This window comes from Lichenostomus cassidix, chromosome 1Aa, assembly GCF_008360975.1.
Source record: "Lichenostomus cassidix isolate B80296 chromosome 1Aa, HeHo_3.0, whole genome shotgun sequence".
Classification (NCBI taxonomy): Eukaryota; Metazoa; Chordata; class Aves; order Passeriformes; family Meliphagidae; genus Lichenostomus; species Lichenostomus cassidix.
Window position 1 is genome coordinate 38,474,685 of NC_139480.1, and position 22,308 is coordinate 38,496,992.

A 22,308-nucleotide genomic window follows, 5' to 3' on the forward strand; every position below is an offset into this window, starting at 1 on the left:
GGGGTCAGACAGAAAGGGAGTTGATGCACTGTTACTCATGCATTGTTGGATATTTTATTATAGCTCTTTCTGTGTCTCTTTCCTCAAGTTATCTATTCTGGTGGCTTCTCACTTTCTCCATACAAGAACTTTTCTATCCCCTTGATGATTCTTGCTGTCTGTGAATCTTTTTTCATAATCATGTATGAAATCATAAACCATCAGCACGTTTTGCCACAGGATGTCTGGTCACTTGTTTGACATCTCATAAATTACATGCTAAATCTAAGTGCTTCCAGAACAATGTTGCTGTTTGTCTGCCTCAGAGTCTCTTGGTAGGTTTTTAAAAGAAAGTCTTTTCTGTGTGAATATTTCTAGCTGATACAAGAAGTGTCTGTTCTTACTTTTCTCTTTTAAATGAGGTGAGAGAGATCACTCTCTTTCTGACTGCCCTGTTCCTGTTTACCATACTCTCATTTCCTGTCAACCACAGATATTATTGCCAGTAACTTTTAAAATCAATTTTCATCTACAGTATCAATGCAAATACTGAATAGCAACAGGTCTTGAACTGATCCCTACAGAAATCCAGTGGAAACATCTCATTTGCTTATAGTCCCCAGTTGATGCAGGAGTCTGTCAGCATATTCTGAATTCGATTACCATGTGGTTTACTGTTTATATTGCTAACTTTTAAAAATAAAAATTACATGTGGTAATAAGCCTCTCATGGAATCTTGCAGTACTTACAATTTTTGTATAATAAATGAGAACTCTCTCTGGCAATTTTATTTGTAGGATTTGGGCTCTGAAATTAATTAGCACTGTCTCAGATATGGTTTGCTTACATGTAATAATCTGATTATTAGAGATGTGAATTAAAGTTTTGCAAACAAAGCCATATGCCAAAGTCAATAGTATGGATTCTATTTATCAGTAAATGTGAGGTAGATAGAGAGATAGGAATTGAAAAGAGAGCAGAGGAGGGGGGAAAGAGAAACAGATTAAGTGGAAAGCTAGTCACCACCCCTATGGATCCAGTGGTGTCCTGTTGGTCCCCTTCTTCTGGTCTTCTCTGTGGTGGGCATCCGACAAAATACAGAGTTCAGGGAATTTTAATGTACATTCAGGTGTACGTGGAAATGCCCAAGCACTTCCCCTGTGAGGTAGTTTTACACTGTCTTATGCAGCAGACTCTGGATCTCTTGCAAAACTTAGAATCACATGCAGTCCTCTGGTGGAAGCCCTGAGGAATGAGTCTGGGGGCACTTTGGGTGTCTTTGATGGTTTATGACCCCTTCTGAGACATGATAGCTGCCTCTCATGTGATTGTCCCATGGTGGCAGGTGTTCACTCCCTCTGTCTTATGTGGCCCAGAGATTTCGCCGTCACACCCCCAAAAACTCACCTCCTCCCTCTTGGATACATTCTTCTTTCCCAGTCTTGTTTAATTCTCCTTAGACCTAAGATAATTGTACAGTAGTGCCACCTTCATCTTATCCCAAGTTCCTTGTCAGGTGGCTTAACTCACAGTCCAAATTCCTATCAGGAGGCATATTCAGAGGGATGGACTTTGGTGGTCGCAGATGAGCAGTTGCTTCTTTGCATGCTTTGCTACACTGGGCAAAGTTCCTCAGTGGTCTTAACAATGTTTGAGCCATTAACCATTTCGATTGCACACATTATGTCAGGTTTTGTTTATGCATTTGCTAAACTCTGAACAGCTGCCAAGATACCTGGGAAGTTTTTCTGCAGAATTAGCAGGAATATTTTACAGCTGTGCCAGATTTGTTTTTTTTTCCTAAATGAATATCTTATTCTCTGAGTTATATTTCCTATAAACTGTCAGGTGAATTTCCTCTTCTGTCTACTGTTTGTGTTTTATTTGGTGTTCTCCTATATCTGAGACTGTTAACTCCAAACCTAAAGTGCTTTAGCTTACCTTTGGCATAAATACCCACCTGTCAGAGTCGTGCACGCTTGCCCATACATTCCCGAAGGTTTAACAGTTTGTGTGGAAGATTCTCTCAGGCTCAGGCTTGCTGGGAATTTAAGGCACAGGCATGTCTGTGACACAGCTCAGGCAGGGATCAGGTGTGAAATGGAGCCTGAGAGGGAATGAGTGTGCTCAGGGCCAGACATAGCCCTTTTAGGGGCTCTAGGTATTGCCATTTGGTTAAAAGTAACAGCCTACTTTTTTACTGGCAGACTAACTAAGTTCAGCTTGCTCCACAGCTAGCTGTTTAGGTATCCAAGATAGTTGTTACTAGTTCAATTACATAATTAGTTAAAGAGAAGCTTGTGGAAATGTGACAATTTTCAGAGTTTGAGACCATTTGTTTTAGCATTAGTGATGTGGGTTTGAATTCTTAACCAGGTGCCTACAGATTGGCAGGTATAGTGAACATTACAGGGAGAAGATGTCAACTTGAACAAATAGATTCATTAAAAAATACTAATGAGTACATGAAAGTTGTGATGAAGGAGTCTGCTAGGGTGATGCTTCAAGACACTCAGACAAAAGATTTTTCTTTGAGTTCTATGTGTTATCTGACAGGAAAAAGGACATAACACTTTTTCAACAAACATAATTTTGTATTTCTTTCTGGCAATTGAGGATAGGCTAATTGCAAAAAGAGGGGTTTGAACATTGATTATGCTACTCTTCTACTTGGGCTGAGAACTGTTTTTTTTTAAATTTATTTTCTCTTCATTTGTCACTGCCTGCTTCATCTTTTTTTAAAAAAAAGAAAAAGGCTTTTCAGTTGGGTGTTCTATTTTGTCTTCTTTTTTTTAAATCTCTTATGGTGATCCTCTTTTTGAGCACACCTCTCACCAGCAGCAGTATCTCACAATAGGGCTGCAAAACCAATGGTATGTATCCAGCCTCGGCTGTGCAGTGTTTTTTGATTAGTGGTTCATCAGTGCTCTTGCCAGTGTTAGGTGCAGCTGGGTGCAGAGCAAGCCTGGGGAATACAGAAGCAAATGGGAGGGAAAGGGATGAATTTCCATGAGCCTGCATCACAGTCAGCATGCTGCTTATTATATTGGGATAGAGCAACTAACTTGATTAGTATGTGTTTTCATAAAGGCATTTACTCTGTTACCTCATTATCAGAATAAAAATATAGAATTTTGTGAGTTCTTTCAAGGTATTTAAATGCTTCTGTTCCTTTTGTGTCTTGGTAAAATGAAAAGTATTAATTAGAGTTTTATGCTGCTTTTTGTCTGCTGGGCCTATGAATCTATTCAAATTTGCATGTCCACAAGGATGGTGAAGGAATGAATTTTTCTTGTGAACTGTGGAAAAGATGGTGATGTTTCAGAAGCAAAACTTTCTCTGTGTTTGTGGCTTCTTGTATAAAGCACTGATGAAGCTGTTTTTGCATGAGGAAAAGTGTGTTTCTCAGCTTGTGAGGTCTGTCAAACTTCATCTTCTGAGTGCAGCCTTTCTAGTGAAAAGGTTACAGTGATACCTGCAGAGCAAAAACTCATTCTACATTAACATCACCTTTTAATTTCAGAATATGTATGGAGCAGTTCATGCACTGTGGTAATTACATGCAGTAAGACTGTGACTATATGATTCTGTGCTGACTGCTTTTGATATTTTCAACACCACAGAAAAGTATTCTTGATTATTTTTTATTAGGATTACTTACCATTGAACGATTTTTCATAAATGGTTACTTCTGTTTACAATTCTCTTGGCTATGCCCCGTGGCTCAAGACAATGTGTAGGTTTTTTTGGTTTGTTTTTTTTTTTTTTTTTTTTTAAAGAACCAGGCTTCACTTGGGGTAGCATGAAGGTTCCAAAAAGCCAGTTGTAAGCCGTTAAGTGGGAATTTTCCCAGAACTCAGAAAAATTTCTAGGTAAGAAAAAGCTGCCTGTGGATGGGATACAGCTGCAGTGCCTCTGTGTCCAGAGACTCCTTGTTCAGAGGGAGTGGGGGTGTTTTCCAGACTGCTTCTCAAGGTAGATAGGGATATGACTCCCTCTGTTGCCAGTGCTATAACAGCTCTATGTGTCTGTCTTTTCATTTGCATGTCCATTTGTCCTGGTTTCCTAAGTAGCAATTAGTGTGTGCTGTGTTCATGTAAGGGATGGTGCCCAAAGCTTGTGGATTTATTTCTATAGGAGAATACAGTCACAGTATTATTATTTTTAACAAAGCCTCCTTTGAAGTCTTACTTGAAATTACTTCTGTTGCTGTGCTACCACTACTGTTTATGTTTAAGCCTTGAACTGTCAAGGAACTAGGAGATATTTTTATCCTGTGACATTTTAAATTATTCTCTCCATAGGGGAAGCCTGTGGGAACGCCAGATGCTGGTGCCTATTTCCGTGTGCTAGCAGAGCATGAAGTAGCTGCCTTCTTTACTTCACCAACTGCAATTAGAGCAATCCGTCAGCAGGACCCTGAGGCAGCCTTTGGAAAGCAGTACTCTTTGAAAAGGTGAACCAAGGATACACTGGCTGGATAAACTAAGAATAACAGAGTGTCTGGGGTTTTGCCCACTTCTGTAGAGTGCCATTTTAATCTGTTCTTGAACATTTAGATGTACACATACATGCGTGTAAATTTATATCAATAGTTTTGGGGAGATGAAAGCTATTAAGAAGTCTGTGACTAATGTTGAGAGATTTTACTGAGTTGGGATTCCTCTCCCATCTTCAACTTTACTCCTCTGTGCTTATATGCAGTCTTGGATTGTGTCATCCTGTACTGTTTTCCCATATGGCCTTTCATTTTGTTGAGTGCACAGGATCTTTAGTGTTTGTTTAATCAGCAGCTAGTCAATGTTTTGGTTGCTCCCTGAAACTTTGTTATTGTTTATGATTATGTGTCCAAAGAGCTATTTGCTATCTTGTACTGGTTTTAAGGTGTTTATCACTGTTCTATCAGCATGCTTCAAACTCTTGACTGAGTTCATCTTCACAAATTCCCTGTGAGATGAGACAGTGGTATTATCTGTATTTTGCAGATGGGAAGCTGAGGCACAGAGAGATTAAGGTCAAAGTCTTCTGTTAGTTTTGAATATCTAGTCTGAGACACTGAATTACCACTGTTTCCGAGTTCTTAGCCTTTTATAGTTAAAAGGCATTATTAGCATTATATTAATAAAATGCTTCTCACAGTTAATTGGATCTGTGAGTGTTTAATACTTCTACAGGCCATGTTTTTGTATCTTCTGGTAAACATTCCAAAAATGAAAAATACGTGGGTTTGGACCACAACTAATCTTGAATAATTTGCTCAGCATCAAACAAGGACTCTGTCAGATTGTATAGGCAGTATTCAGTCATAAGAACATCTATTACTACCCTTGTTCAAAGACAAGGGGAAGCTGCAAAGCCATGTAGCTTCATTAGACCTCCATATTCTTAATTGCTCAGGAAAGTTTATTATTAGTAAGCTGGATTTATTCCCAGTATATTCATGACAAGTTTATCATTACTTTCTTCTATCTGTTTTGAGTGCTATCATCAATCCGTACTCCTCCTTGAAATAAGAAACAATCTCATTTGCGACACCAATGCACTATTGTCCTATGATGTTGATTGACAAGAAAATTATTCAGCTGCTAGAAAATTTAATTGCTATTCCTTGGCATTTCTTAGGCAATTACTTTGTCTTTAGAGTATTCATTTAATGGGAAATCTGCTAACCTGTTTTGTAAGTTGTCGCACTTTCTGGCCAAATGAGAATACCAGATAAGATTCTCCTTGTGGTATCAGTTGCCATAGATGTAAAGAGGTATTTCATCATTCCTATTCAGTGCATATCAGACGAGCTTCTCCACCTGTCTGCAGCTTTAGTTGTCTCATAATTCACTCAGCTTTGGACCATGTCGTTCACTGGGATGTGATGTCTCTTTACTAAACCTTCTAATGTAGAATTTAGTATCCAGTAGGTGCAGTTGTTAAGGAAGTCTATCAGGTGATTAAAATTTCTATTCTAGGAAAGTACTTGGGTTTGGGTTTTACTTGGATGGACTTTTCTGTTCAAGGTCACGTGAATTCTGCGTGATTCATTTGGAAAGCAGTCTTACTTTTAGTTCATTTACTTGATCTATGATGCATTCTTCTCTGTTACATGGTGAAGAATCTTTGAAATGTCTTTCTGCTACATGCACTAAAATGGATCCTTACTTTAGAGACTCCACATCCAGGAATGCAGTCCTGAAAGAGGTTTCCACTATGATTCATTTTATTTCTGAAAAATTCTGTTAAAAAATGATAAAAGTCAATGTCAGTTTGAAAAAATCATGTTCAAAAAGACGGTTACTGGATAAGGAGGAGACATGGTAGGCAATGCCTGCTTCCATACATAAGGGAGTATTTGACTTACAGGAGTAAATTAAATTGTATAGAAATCTGTGTTCTTTTGAAAGAATATAAGTTAAATAAATTTCTGTTAAGAACAGATGTTTCTGGTATCACTGGCCTCTGCACAAAATTATTTATGATGTTTCCAAAGGTTCTAGTGTGTATGCTTTATTCCTTGTGGCTATTGGAATCAAATCTTGAAATTTGTTTGCTTTTGACACAAAATATTGCCTATGTCTTAAACACAGCTCATGCTTAAAAGTGAAATAGATGTTTAGTTTTTCATACTGTAGGTCAAAAGCCTGGTTCAACCACGTATTTATAAAGATCTAAACACATAGCTCTTGATAACATCCAGTGCTGTTAAGCATTGCTGCCTGTTGTGCTCAAAAAACAAGTAACATTCAAATTCCATGAACTTCATCTACCTAAACATATTCTGTTCAACTCTCTGAATCCATTCTTCTCTTCATAAGGTAGCCCCATAACACCAGGCCATTAACTCTTCCCATATTTGGAATCACACTTCATCCTATAATTGGTGTAATTTTTGGGAGCTGGATTGTTCTGATTTCCAAACAATTGATAAGCTATGGTTTTGCGTGAAATAGGGCAACAGCTGAGCAATTTAAATTAACATACAAGTAATAATTTGCCATTTTTATCCCATTGTCTATTTTGCTTGCTTGACTTTTGGTCAGCTGAGAATGTTCTGCAATTTTATATCGAGCATTCCGAGATTCTAGGTTGTTCATCTGATACCGGATAATAATGCACTTGCTTTAGAAAGAAATATGAGACTCCATAAAAATGGTGCAGAAATAATGAATATAAAGTAGATAAGAAACTTCCATCATCTGTCTCACAACACAGGAACAAGAGGATGTGAAATTAAAGCAGCAAGCTCAAACTGTTAGAAGAAAATATTTTCTGATAGAGTTGATGTTTCACACATGCTGCTAGAGGATATGTGATTAAGACCCAGAACTCATTACAGATGAAGTACATAATGCAGTTCCGCCTGCTGCCCCCTGCTCTGTGCTGCTGTTGACCCGCCCTGTGCTCATCAAGAGCCTTTGTGAACCTAAGCTGCAGTTATGTTCTGTGTTTCTTGTGATTCTGTCACCAAAGCCTCCAATGCTTGGATTCTTATATCCAAGGTAAAATCTGTTCAGGGAGGTAAATGAACAAGCACATCATTGGAGAAAAATCAGGAAATGTGAAAATATTTTTTTATGTGCTTTCATATGTGTGTGTGTGTGTGTGTATATAGAGATATATATATGTAGTCTCCAGGTACATTAAAAATTCATTAGAAATTAGTAAGAGTTCTTTATTCCTTGTTAATGTTAAGAATTACAAATGAACCTTCATTGCTGTATTTTTAGGAAAAAAGCTCATTTAATATGATGCTGATAGAGTTTTTCTTTGCCAGGAAAAAAACCCAAAATGGTGTGTGCATTCCAGAATTTAAAAAAAAAAAGTCTTCACGATCTTTTCATTTGAAAAAGTGAAGCTCAGATTATTACCCATGTGAACATTTAAGCTTTTGGGAAATATTTGGGAGATGTGGTTTATTTTGTGCTTGGAATGACACCAGAATATATGTGCTATAACAATTTATATTGCTTCAGGAACATTGCATTGTATATTGCATTAGGAGCATATACCAGGTGATATTTGAAGTTCATTCTGCTGGACTCTTGTGTAGGGCCTAAAAGCTTGGTTGTACTGAATTTCATGTTAGGAATATAGGTTTTCAGAACAATTGAGGACATTTATTTACCCGAGACGCTTTAAGACCTTTCTTCCCAATTAACTGCATCTCAGGGATAGATGATTGCAATAACAGGTGCACTGACATGCTTTGAAGTTTTAAGTGGGTCATTAAAAAATTGCTCAGTGGGACATTTCTTGGCCATTGCCGTCCCTTGTTTTGCTACTGTTTCAGAGGAGAAAATAATTCCATAGTTCTTATATTTTGTTAGACTTGTAGCACTTTGCTCTGATACTCTTTTTGAGGATTTTGTAAGTTTGCCAAAGAGCTAATTTTTCTCCTTCTCACAACATAAAGTTGATATTGAGCCTGCAGATTATTAAATCTGATTATTAAAGCTGGCAATTCAAAAGAGAGGAATTTTGCATTTGGCTCAAGGGATAACAATATACCTTAACTTTTACTTAAGTCTTGTAAGTTCTTCGTGTTTTAATAGCCCTGTTTTTAAACAAGGACACTTAACAGAAATTTTCAGTGGTATATAAAGTTAAAGAATTTGTGAATTAAATTTTTAAGTCATAGCTGCAGTGTTGGTTTTAGCATGCCTAAGGACAGAATTTTACATATAATGTAAATTAAACTGTGCTTACCAGGAGTGCCCTGCATGTGAACATGAGTCTTAAAAAGTCTCCTAAAATACATATTTGTGGTAAATACTTAAATAGTATTTTGGTTTTTTCTGTCATAAACTTCAATCTGCATTGCAACTTCTAGTTAGCTATTGACTGTAATTGTCAGCAATAGCTTGTGCTTTACAATTAAAAGCATTCAAGTGTGGGATGTTGATTGGGGTCACACTCATTACAATCAGTATCTTCCAGTGTGCTCAGAAAGCAGTTTACCAAAATAATGTTGAATATTTATGAGTGCAGAAAACTAAGCTTATTTGATGTGAAAACTGCTTATACATTTGACCCCTTGCATTCTATTGCAAGAAGAAAGATACCCCAAATCCTTCTGGAGTGTCAGAAAGGAGACTTGGCTGAAACACTGTTCTGAAATTAGGAAGTTGAATTCTTTCATCTTCGTGTTCAAGTTCAACACAGTAATACTTTTCAAGATTTTCTGGCTTTCATAAGTTTGCAACTAGGAGTGCAGTGAATTGAATTTCCTATATCAAGCTGTTGTTATGGCTACTTCTGTGATTGTTGCTGCTGCTTAGTTCACAGATAAGAGCATTCTCAGGTTGTTATATCTAGCTGGTGCAGGGTTGCCTACATTGGTCATTAGTTCCCAATTGTTTGCTTGTGGAAGTGTTTTTCCCTCCAGTTATGGATCTGTAAATGGATCTAAAAGAAAAGAAACTCATAGAATTTTTTATGTTTCGGCCAAGCATCCCTATCAAAACCCTTCAATGTTAGGGCATGTGACTTGTTACACATATGATGTTTTATCCCATGTTTTACTTATGTTCTCTCCAGATGTTGCTAAACTCCCACATTCTCATGCCTTCCATCTACACAACAAGCAGGTCACTAGTCCTTGAGTGAGAGGCTACCTTCTATGCTGTCAGCATGTGCTTGCTCTCTGGAGACGAATGCAGTGTGAATATTCAAAGTATACTCTTAGGCTTGGGCAGCCTTTTTAAAGTTACAGTGTATCTGTAGTCCCTATATGAAAGGTCGATCTGTAGGTTCCCTCTTAGAGATGTTCTGAGTTCTGTGGTCAGACAGGCTGATCTGTGCATTTTGCTTTCTCATTTCTGACTCCCTTGGGTTATTTGATCTGACTTCTCTCATTATTTACTAATTTGCTTTCTGGATTTAATTTCCATGGAAAGATGAAACTCGTAGTCTTCTTTCTAAATGACATACCTCTGAAGTGACATTTGTATCAGGGCTAATATATCTAAGAATTCTCTCCTTCTGTGGCCACAGGTCTGCAGGTTTTACAAAATCAGTGCAGTTTGTGTCCACTTTTAAAGGACAAAAGTGAAGTCCTTTGTTCAGGAGTTGTCTTCATTCAAAGTAGACTGAGGAAAGACTTGAAGTGAAACAAAATGTCACTGACATTCATCTGGCTGTGGAAAATTGTTCTGCAATGCTAACAAGGATATCTACCTAGTCACTGTGTACATGGCATCTAATTATTTTTTTACTTTGACTGACAGTTGGTTGCCTCTGGTCTCCCAAGGTCTCTACATTCAGCAAATAAAGATTCTTTTACATGATGAAGTATTAAGAACTTAAATTAATACTGCAAATATTCTAATTGTTACTTAGTAGAAAAGAGCATACAAAAAGTAAAAGTCCTCCGTCTTTTCCCTTGATCTGGAACAGTAGCCAGAGATATGTATTATATTCATTATCTTGTTTTTCTTTCCACACCCAGATCAAAGTTCAGACTTTATTTATTTTTATTTAAAGGTTGAGAACGCTGTTTGTAGCTGGGGAGCACTGTGATGTGGACACACTAGAATGGTCAAAAAGGGTCTTCAAGGTACCTGTCTTGGACCACTGGTGGCAAACTGGTGAGTGGTTTAAAATACCCTTTGTAAAATACAGAGGAGAGATTTTCAGGCTTGATCACCTTTGTCAGCAGTTTGCCATAAATTTGGATTCGTGTTGTCCTTCCAGAAGATACCAGGGTGATTAAAGTCCCCCATCAGAATGAAGGCCTGTGAATATGAGACTTGTTCCATTCATTTGAAGAGGGCTTCATCTGCAGGCCTCACCCTGGTCAGGTCTTCAGCAGATACCCACTGCAACAGCACAAATGTTGGTCTGTCTCTTGCTGGTCTTCACCCAGAAGTTGGCACCCAGCTCCTGATCTGAGCTATGACAAGGGAGGGCCCCTTTCCCTTAATGTGCAGCACCCACCCCCCTTGCCTTCCAGTACTTAATAGAATGCAATCTAATAAACTAGATCTGCATTTAAAGTAGAGAATGGTCAGGTCTAGTAACAGAGATGAAACAAAAATGCTTCTCCCCACACTGTCATATATTCTTAGACTTTTCCTTGAGATTAATATGATCAAATGCTTGGGGGAAGAAGTATGTTCTCCTTCCTCTAAAAGGCTCTTTTTGTCCTGGAGCACAGCAGCCATGGCTGCAGGTGAAAGCAGCCTTCCCTTCTGCAGTTCACCCATCTCTTCTTTAGCAGAATACAAAATGTATCCTATTAACTGTGAAAAAACAAGCAGTCCTGTCACATTCACCATGTCTGTCACTTGTCAAAATGTTGAAAGTGGATTTCTGTGCTGCAACAGCAGTTTCAACCAAGCAGTATTGGATTTCAGTACATGAGGTTAAAGGTGTATGTACTGAATGTGAAATATTTTACAGAGTAGATAACTGGCTGTTTACTTCATTAGAAATATGCTAGGTTAGTGACTGATGACAGAATAGAGGACCCAGAAATAACAGTTTTCTAAACTATCTCCAAAATAAAAAAAATTACATACTAAAAAACTCGGAATAAAAAACTGTAATAATTTCTGTCAGGAGGAAGTTGACACTATTAGCTATGTTATGTAGAACTGATAAGTTTTTAAAATACATATTTTTTATAATGAAATGAATTATCTTTTTTTTTGCCATTTAATTGCAGCTGAAGTTATTAATTTCTGGTTTTTTATACCTCAGATTGAAAGTTTCTGACTTACTTCTTCATATGAAAATGCTTTTGACCTTTGCTAGTCTGACAAATTGGTACTTATTCCCTAAGCTGATATTTATCTGCATTCTTCCAAAACAAGGGCATTGTGGAACTGTAAGAAATGGCATCTTAATTTTGCCTTAGATGTCACTTAGGCAGTTATGTCTTAGTCGTTGGCTCTTTCAACTGATGCTAAAGCAAAAGATGGAGGAGGAGAAGTATTTGGGTGTAGTGTTTCTTATATAATGAGGTAATTTCTATTCCTTTGTTAATGACTGAGAAAAGGAAGGAAAAGATGAGCTTTGTAGAGATGGGAAGTGACAGAGTTATCATTTGGAGATGGAAATAAGTATGAGTTAAAGGAAACAGAAGGCTGACAAAAGTATTATAAAATAGGAGTGTGAGCAACTTCCTTCTTCAGGTTTAGTAAGATGTCTTCAAAGCTCTTGGCCCTTTCGCCATATATATAACTAGAAATAAATTAGGATGGACAAAGAAACATGCATTTCTTTCGTTTGTTCTTGAAAGATTTATGGAGTATGTGAAATCACCGTGAGTTGAAACAGTACTTTGAAACAGAAGAAAGCTTTCATTATGGGACTTCAAAGCAGCTACACCCAGAAAAGCTGATTGCTTAAAACTGATTTGTGTCAGTACACCTTTATCAATAACACTCATTTGAAATGTTAATGTTTGTGTTACAATATAGCAAGCACATCTTACAAACTGTGAAATGTAAGTCACAGCATCAATGAGTGGCAAGTAGGATTTGAGGCAGTAAGGACTGGGAAGAACTTGCTGTTTTCTTTGGAGATATAGCAATGGATGAAAGAATGTTATTTTCTGATCCTGTGCTCAGCTGTACCTGGAAAGAGGAGAGTTTTGTTTGGGTTTGTGCAGGTGTTTAGTTTTTGCTTATTTTTACAAACTGACACATAGCACTTAAATGGCAATTTACATCTTCAGAGTAGTTGTGCAAACACAAGCAATTAATACTTTTAACACCCCTGTGAATTAAGTACCGTTATGCCAGTCTTGCAGACATTAAATAGAGAAAGACAAGTATTTTGCCCCAGGCTATCCAGGAAGGCTTAAATTCAGTTTCAGGAAACAGATTTTTATTTCTAGTTTGTCTTTTTTTTTTTCTGAGAGATAAATTTTCCTAGCTTATTTACATATGTCTTGTGATATTTTTTCTGAATGGCAAGATGAATGCACATTCTGAACCTTGCTTTTTCTCTCTCTGTGTAGTTATGTTTTAAGGAAGTGATACAGTTGCTCTGTCTCAGTATTCCAGGTAACTAAATTTTAAGGAGCCTTGCCAAATATATTTGAAGTAGCCTAAATGGTGTTTGGGTTGTACCTGCTGTGTCACATCACTGAGGGAGGGGCCTCAATACACAAAGAAATGTGAGTTTGGCTTACCTTGGTTTTGGAGCTAGCTTTGAGTTCTAGGGAAAAAAAAAAACAACCCCAAAAATCCCAGCCAGGAGGTTGTGGTGAGGTGTGGAAGCAGAAGGCTCTGAAAGTTTGTGTTAAATATCTTCAGCTGCTTTCATGTTAGCTAAAAAATCAAGCTCTGCCACATCACTTGACATTTTGAAAAAATGATGTCAGATTTCCGTTTCTTCATAATAAGTTTAGGATGTAAATAGTTTTTTACTCTTGATATTTTTAAATAAAAACATTTTGAGACTGTCTTTGAGCATGTAAAGGAATATTCAGATGAAACAGAACTGAAGCTGAAAAGTCAGTGATAAAACTTGCATAAAATCACAGTCAAGAGACATGCTTCCATAGAACTTTTTTGTTGTGTACTATGGAAATCAAAGTTACAGAGTGTGCATGTGTTCTAGGTTCAAATTGAAGTTATCTACTATGTCCTCAGTATCAACTCACTAGCAGGCAAAACTATGAAACAATTGTGTACATTTTCTGTTTTCAGGGAAATGGGCTGCCTCATCTAGCAAGGAATAGGTGTCTGCAGCAGGCATTAGGACAAAAATAAAATAGTGCTTGATACATTATGGCTGCTGAAAAAGAAGTTCTAATATGTGCACATTCTGTTGGATATTCTGAGACACTGTGGTAAAATTTTCTGCTAGGAATTCTCCAAGTTCTGTAATACAATTAATAACGTACTCTATTACTTTTAAAATTCTTTTTTTTATCAGTGTCTAACCTTTAAAACATGCAAAGGCTGTGTTGATAATATTTTTGTTAGGATTTACTGTTATTAAGTAATTAAGCATAGTGGTTTAATAATGATTATACAGAACTTTTGTGAGGACTATGTAAACAAAACAATTGTATCATTGAATTCAGTGTAAAAAATATGAATCATGGGTTAGTGTACTCATGGGAATATATTTCAGTTGACTACTTCCTGAGACAGTCATGTATGGAGAAGAGTTTATTAACGCAATCTCCCAGCAGCATGTTGTGGTCCCCAGATTTCAGTTTGCATTGTGTTGTCTTGGCAACATTGTGCAGAATCTTCTTCATATGAGTATCTGGAAAGATGGATTATGCAACTGAATTCTGTGAGCTAATCTTATCAGGTTTACACTAAAGGACTGTTCTTTAGGTAAATTACCTTGCCAGGCTAGACCTCCATCTCCCATCTGTCTGTTGGATTCCACATTTTGTTCTTTATCTTCTGCTTTGCCACATTCAAAACTGCAGATCGGTCCCGTGATTTCATTTAATATCATGAAATATTCAGACCCACAGGCAGCAGGAAAGGTAAAATAAAGAAAGGACGGCTGTTTAATTTGTAAAAAAGAGTCAATTCTTGACATTTTTTTTTTGGAGTGCCAGAACTTCAGTTCTGGAGTTACAGGGACCAGGAATCTGGAGTTGAAATGAAAGAGATTAACAAATTTCTTCCAAAGTCCAGGTGACTGGTTTAGGTTGTCAGGTGCCTTGGTGTAGATGCAGTTCATGCTTTTTAAAGACATATGCGTCCTGTCAAGACTAGGATCGTATTCTTTTAGTGAAAGCTGATAACCTGAAAACAGTTCTACAGAAGTGGGAATTATTCAGTAGAAACTTCTGCAGCTCTGCAACCCTGGTTTACTGAGTCCCCTGAGTATTATTTACTGGATAACTGAATTTATAAAAGGCATTCATGACATTTGTCTTGTCTCCACCTGGAGGCTTGCATTCTGTCCTTTAAGGGTATAAAAAATATAGATTGTTTCAGTTATTGTTTGTTGTTTAGTAATCCCATGTGGACTGTGTATCATTAGTAACAGTAGCTCACCATTCCTTCAATGTCATCCTAGAACACCCAATTCGAATAGGGTTTTGGTTGCCCTTATTGAAGGAGAGAGAGGAAAAAGCTTTTTTTTAGTGGCCATGGATGTTGCCAAGGCAGAGACGGACCTTTCAGTTCTGCGTGGTTTTCTCATTCTTGGACATCAAAGAAGGTATGTCTGGATTATATACATAGTCTCTAGGGTGTTTTTGGCTTGAGTGAATCATTACAGCTTCATAGGTTTATTGTGGCATTCAGAGCTGTTCACTGTCTTCCACATTCTCAGTGTTTTCTCCAAAAATGTTTCTTATTTGAGGGTTGTTTCAGATGTGCATTTCACATGGCTTTCAGCTGTCCCGTGCATTTTGGGAAACGTGGATCAGTGCTGGGCCAGGAGTGTTGTGGCTTGAAAAAACAAAAGGATATATTTTTATTTTTATTTATGGAATTTATTGCAATATGAACATTGTTAAGTCAGTACATGCACTAGGTCCTTCTAGTGAAAAAAAAAAAAGCATGCATCTCTGTACTTCACATTTCTGTGAAGGTTCTCTTTTCCTCATTGCAATATTTTGTTTTTTCCCCACTGGTCAGCTCCTTCTCTGTGTTGATACAAATTCATTATCAGCTGTGCCACTGCTAGTCTACCTCATTTGTGCTGACATTTTCTAATTTAGAACTGATAGAAAGTGTGTATTAAGCTTTTCTGTTCCCATTTGACTTCAGTTTCTCAGTGCTTATTAATCGTAATATTTTCTGATTGTCTTTCCACATACAGTCAGGGACATACATTAATATGGATGAAGTATAAATGTTTTCCTCCATAAAATTTCATTGCTATGATTTAGATGATTGAAAATAAAAGAAATATAAAGCAGTCTTAAGTTATAGAGTTGAGCCATGAGCAATATTTAGTGTGCACTGAATAGGCAAATGAAGAAGGGGACATGTTTAAGAATGGATGTCTTAAAATTAAATAGTGCAGTCTCATCTTTCTGAAGGAGATGAGCTGTGACAGCATCTCCAGTTTGTATGAGTGTGGAGATGTTACATGTTGTTGATCTCTTTCTTGTCATGTGGCAACTGCTTTTTTATGTTGTTTAGAGAATAAAGTCCTCATTAGTGTAAAGTAGATGATTTTAGAACAGTAAAGCTAACATAAGCTTCATGGATCTAGTGCATGGAAGGCATGAACCTTTGCAGGACGGAGGGCTGCTCAGTGAGGGTAGAAAGAGAGTACTTCTAAGTTATTAGACTCTAATAAAGATACTTGAATTGCACAGTAGTAATTTTACCTGTCTTTTCCATCTTGGCAGTATTACTATGCATACAATATATTAAGATTCCTCAAAACAATTGAACAGTAAACAGTTAGCACTGAGATGTGTAATTACTTCTTACATTCTGTTTATCTCTTAGTATATCATCATATATCAGTTGTGATGTCACATTAGGATGAAAATAATTTGAAATTAATTTTGTCTGAAAATATAATTTGATGCATTGCCTGACTTAATGCATCTTTAAACATGCCATCTGACATCTTCCAAATATGACCAAAACACTTTCTATTCTTCTCTAATGTTGACTGTCATTTTGCTATAGGCAACTTATAAGATGTGCCTTATAATAGACCATTTGGAGGCAAAGGACCTTGGTGTACTTACAAAATTAATGCATAAACTTCTGGTGCTTTATTACTGGCTTGCCAGTTAGTGATAACCAATTATTTCATGCTTTGGTTTTAATATTTGTCATGGCCCACAAACCCTTAACTAAACCTGTTGGATCTTCCTTGCAGTTACATTTTGTACATTTATTCTGGAGATTTCATTTGAATGGGCTTTGAAATCTTCAGAGACTTTATATATAGGTATGATACCAAACCTTGCAGTTTTTAAGTATATTCTGTGGTTGGATAATTGTGAAAGTGAGCCTTGGGTGAATTTGAATGGTTTTGGGAGTTGATTTTGTTTTCAAATAAGTGAATTGAATACAGGAATAGAGCTGTTGTATGAGAAGTATTTGGCATTCACAAGGGTAGGATGTAGTCATGGTAATAGATGCATTATGACTACAAGGGCTTTAAAGCATTTAGAAAATACTAGAAGAATTGCTGGTTTCTCTTCTGATATTCAATTTTAAGAATAAGCATGGAAATTCAGGCACTTTCAGAAAATACATTACTTTATAAACAAAATGAAAAAGGTTCCTGAAAAACGGTACAGACAACAGTAAAATGGACAATGATGTGGCAGCAATATTAATTTTCATTACACATTATATGAATGATGATTTTGTAATTAACATGCACAACTGGACACTGCTTAGTTGACTTGAGCCAGTTTAATTGTGTTTGAGTGAAGGTAACTGTAAAAAAAAAAAGTCTCATTGTCCTTCTACACCTTGGCTGTATATTCCCAGCTTCCTTGACTTGTTGACTGTGAGTGAGCAAGACAGTTTTGGGCACAAAAGTCACTAGCTGTTGCTTTGCATCATTTGGCAGAGCACAGCTTATGCAAGTCAGGCGCATGTGTAGGTGGAAGCTTTTGGATTAATAAAGTCAGATGTACTCTTACAGACTCCCCTAGCTACCCACTGAAGAGTGCACTTTTTGCTTCTGAATCAGCAGCACCTTCTCTGACATAGGAATTGTTTTCTAAGGCACAAGTGCAAAAAAATGCCTGTATCAGACTACTCATTAGCTGTCCAATTTATATTGGATATTTCAATAACATTGAAATAGCTTTATAATAATATTCACTTACTGGTAGATTGGGACAAAACAAAGAAGGTCACATCTGTGATTATTGAGGACTATTTCTTTACATTAGCCCTTATCCTGAAAGGATGAAGCATAAGGAGAGGCTTGGGATGCCTGAACGGCCCTGATTTTAAGACCAGCTCTCTCTTCTCTGTGTCAAATGAAGAGGTTGTCATTATTCTCAGAGGTGCACTGTATTGTTTTCGTTGTAACTCAGAGCAGATGTTGAATACATTTACCAGACTGGTTGTGAAACATTTGTTCTTCCAGTATAAAATATTCCCCTTCAAAATAGCGGTTTTATTGCCACATTGTCAGGTGTTATGCATAAAGGAAGTTGGTTTTGTGATGTCCCTGAAAAGCCTTCCACAGCTGGAGGGTGAGCTAACTTGGTAGCATAGTGAGTGGACAGTTAATGCCCAAATGTTTGCGAAGGAGACTGTAAGACATACCTACTGTTCTGTTCCTTACATTAAAAATATGGAAGTTCATAAAGTCTTCAGCATTGGAAATTTGTCTAGGTGCTGTGCGTTAATTTCAGAGAATCTGCAGCTATGAACAAATGACCGTCAGGTAAGGGTTGTCTATTCATATATGCAGAAGCCTGATTTAAGGTATAGGTGGAATACAATGTACACTTGACAAGTGTTACCCTTCTTAAGACTGTTGCTGTTTCAACTTTCCAGACCTGAATCTTGTAACCTGCCCATAGAGCCTGACTTGAATTGTAAAGAAACCAACCTTATTTGAAACCAAAGATTCATAAGCAGCTTTATTTATCGGAAATTTATAAAAGGGGCACACAGTACTTACATTACAAATAATTGTTAAGGAAAATATCTCTTTAGTACTTAAAACCTTGTGTTCTTCTGAACAGTGATAATTGCTTTTCAGCAGGATTTTGAATTGAATTCCCCTTTCAGCTGAGACTGTTTTCTCAGTGATAAAAAACACTGTCCTAGAAAGAGGCTGTTGTTTCCTAATAGGTTTGGGAAATTGATATTTCAATCCAGCATCCTGTTTGGATGATTTAAGTTGATTTCCCAAGAAATATACAGCACAAAGCTTCATGCTGTCCTTTGACAGTATTCCTTTGTGATTCTACATTGTAAGAGAATCTTTAGCATTCTGGAATGTTTAACCTAACACAAAGAGCAGATGCTTTTGAGATTTCCTCTCTGAATTAATATCTGATCCAAGTACCAAAAAACCTGTATTTTTTTTCATGTATGTAAGAAGTCTTACTGGCCTATGGGAACTGAATGTATGGCTTAGAGATTAGAGCACTGAGAAAATATGAAAATTATATATCCGTTGATAATTGAAAACACAATAGAAGAAACAGCAGCAAAGTTTTAGAACTTGGGATTCTTCAGGATAAATGAGCTTTCATTCAGGCTTACTCACCGTTGTCCAAAAAGCAGGTACAAATACAGACAAATTAGTACAATGACATTGCCTTCCAAGCTTCTATTGATTTCATTAGCAGTGTACTAGAGAGTCAAGCTAACCCAAACTAATTTTCAGGTATTCTTCCTCTCCCCTTAGGGTCTTTGGATTGAGCCTCTTGATGATAAATGTTTGTCAATTCCCAGTCCACACCATTTTTACTGGTACATCAGGCTAGCAGGGTGCTGTGTTCCTTATCTCTCAGTAGCAAAGCTAATTCCTACGTTTTGGTGATATGAGAATATCTTTCTTGCCTGATCTGTTGCAGTATGTTTTGTAGCTCTCACTGTGCAATATGTAAAGCAACATATACACTGTGCTACCACTTATTTTCCTAACACAGTCAAAAACGAAATTGTCTTTTCTACTGTCTTTTCCAATTCACTGTTCTTTCTGTTCTGAATAAAAGAGGAAAATTCTGTAGTATAAATACTGTGCATAAAATGAAGCTCCCAAACTGATGAATACATTTTGTTTTTATGCAACTTTTCAGTGTAATCACGGATGGGGTATGGTAGATGATTTTGATATTTTGTCACCACTGTAACTATAGCCTGGGTGTTCTGTGTTACAACAAAAGATTCCCCCATGATTGTGCAGGGAGTTTGCAATATGTAGAAGAAGGAACAGGGAAAGATCGGGAAACAACAAAGCAAACTTTTTAGTCTCTCTTTATTAGCATGGAGGGTTGATAATTTTTATTCTGCCTCCCACAGCTGTATTTAGGCCCTAGCTTAGCTGTGCTGTTAATGCTAAACTTTCAGCTACTTAGTAACACCTACTGTAAAAACACCACAAGAGTTTTTATGTTTGTTCTTGTTCTTGCTTCTTTAAGCACTTGAATAGTCACATTACTTCTGAAGTGGCAGATGAATGTTATGGAGGTTGAAAAAATACACAGCAAAAACTACTCTGATTTCCTAATGCAAGCATACTGAAAATAGGTTTGAACATATTGATCAGATATACATACAGAGCTGGAGACAAACCTGCTTTGTTTGCTGGCACTTACAGATGAGTAATTCCAGGCCGAGTGACCTGAGACTTGGGACATCTTCAGAATGATAAAACTGTGTTTTTAAAGTAAAGTCTCATCCTGTGTTCCTCCTATTATCTAAACCCACCTACACTTTGTTTTCTGTGGCTCAGAGCTACAGCAGCATTTCAAAATAATTTCTGTAGATTTTTTTTCCTTAAAGGGAAGGAGTGAAGAGCAATTGGGCTTTTTTCAGTCTTTGACTGTTGTATGACTTGATACTTTTATTCTTCTATAACAACAACTCTGGTAGTATAAAAATGTTATGTAAAACTACGTATCTTCAGTTGAGGAGGGAAGGATTGCTAGCTGCCTAATTGTGGGGATAATTAGGAAGGCATCAGCATTACTGGAAAGCATTGATGACAATTTTCTGACACAAGTAGTGGAGGATCCCATGAGGAGTGGTGTGCTCCTCAGCCTTATGCTAACAAACAGGGAATGCCTTGCTGGTGATGTTAAGGTTGAGGACAGCCTTGGCTGCAGTGACTGTTGCAGAGTTCAGTAGTGGGCAAGGAGAAAATAGAGCAAGATTGTAATCATGGACTTCAGGAGAGCTAAGCTTAGCCTCCAAGGATCTTCTTGGAAGAATCCTGTGGGAACAGATCCTGCAGTCAAGAGTCTTCCAAGAGAGCTGACTGATATTCAAGGATCACTTCCTCCAGGCTCAAGAATGATGCATCGTGATGAGCAAGAAATCAGGCAAAGGGGGAAAGAGACCTGTATGGATGAATAAAGAACTCCTGTCATTACTCAAACGTGACCAGGAAATACACAGGAGATGGAAGCAGGAGCAGGCCGCTTGGAATGAGTATAGAGAGGTTGTCAGAGTAATTAGAAATGAGACAAGAAAGTTAAACAAATGCAAGTCCTGGATTCTGCACCTGGGATGGGGCAACCCTGGGTATACAGACTGGGGAATAAGAGGCTGGAGAGCAGCCCTGTGGAAAGGGAACTGGGAGTCCTGGTCGATGGTAAGTTGCACATGAGTCAGCAGTGCCCTGGCAGCCAGGAGGGCCAACCCTGTCCTGGGAGGCATCAGACACAGCATTGCCAGCTGGGCAAGGGAGGGGATTGTCCTGCTCTGCTCTGCACTGGGGCAGCCTTACCTGGAGTGCTCTGTGTGGTTTTGGGTGCCACAATATAAAAAAGACATGAAGCCATAAGAGAGCATCCAGAGGAGAGCAGCAAGGAAGGTGAAGGGTCTGGAGGGGAAGCTGTATGGGAAGCAGTTGAGGCCACTCAGTATGTTCAGCCTGGAGGAGAGGAGACTGAGGGACAACCTTATTGTGATCTTCAACATCCTCACAAGAGGAGGAGGAGAAGCAGGTACTGCTCTCTTTCGTGACCAGTGACAGAACTCAAGGAAATGGCATGAAGCTGAGCCAGGGGAGGTTTAGGTTGGACATTAGGAGAAAGTTTTTCACCCAGAGGGTTGTTGGGTACTGGTACAGGCTCCCCAGGGTAGTGGTCCCAGCACAGGCCTGACAGAGTTCAAGAAGTGCTTGTACAATGCTTTCAGGCACATGGTGTGACTCTTGGGGTGCCCTGTGAGGGGCCACGAGTTAGACTTCAGTGATATCTGTGGGTTCCTTCCAACTCAGCATATTCTGTGATTCTGTGAATTCTAAATCTTCCATTGTTTTTCTAGGAATTTTGTTTTCTTTTATTTTGATGTGCTGAGCATCAAACAACTTAGAGCTAATAAATATTTAATGAAACCTAAAAACAACCTTAACTGACAATATGTGTATTCTCTCAATAGAATCTGGTTCTCCAATTACTGCTTCCTGCATTGGTTTGGGAAACTCTAGAACACCTCCACCAGGACAGGCAGGAAAACCAGTGCCTGGATATAATGGTAAGACTATGCTTAAAATGTTACTAGGAAAGGACATTGCCTATATTCCTGAGTAAGTGCTCCTTAATTCTCATATCTTGTAGCAAAACAAAATTACGGTCTTGTACTTTCGTCCTTCCTGCTTTTTCGTGTATAGTGGAATGTGATTGTGAATAAAGAATTCAGAGTTTTGTTCAAGAAAATTGATCTACTACTTTATTATATGAAAATGCTAGCACATACTTTAACACATTACTTGTCTACACTTCTACACAC

The 22,308-nt window shown here is 37.7% G+C and overlaps 1 protein-coding gene across 2 annotated transcripts in view; it reads left to right on the forward strand.

The window, feature by feature from the left end:
* Nucleotides 1-22,308, forward strand: part of ACSS3 (acyl-CoA synthetase short chain family member 3) — a 61,625-nt gene that overhangs the window by 19,113 nt on the left and 20,204 nt on the right. For both annotated transcript variants that reach the window (XM_085045911.1, XM_085045903.1), the window contains exons 8-10: nt 4,285-4,436; nt 10,454-10,557; nt 21,958-22,053. In XM_085045911.1, coding sequence (XP_084902037.1) covers nt 4,285-4,436; nt 10,454-10,557; nt 21,958-22,053 — 352 coding nt within the window. The remainder of the gene's footprint in view (nt 1-4,284; nt 4,437-10,453; nt 10,558-21,957; nt 22,054-22,308) is intronic.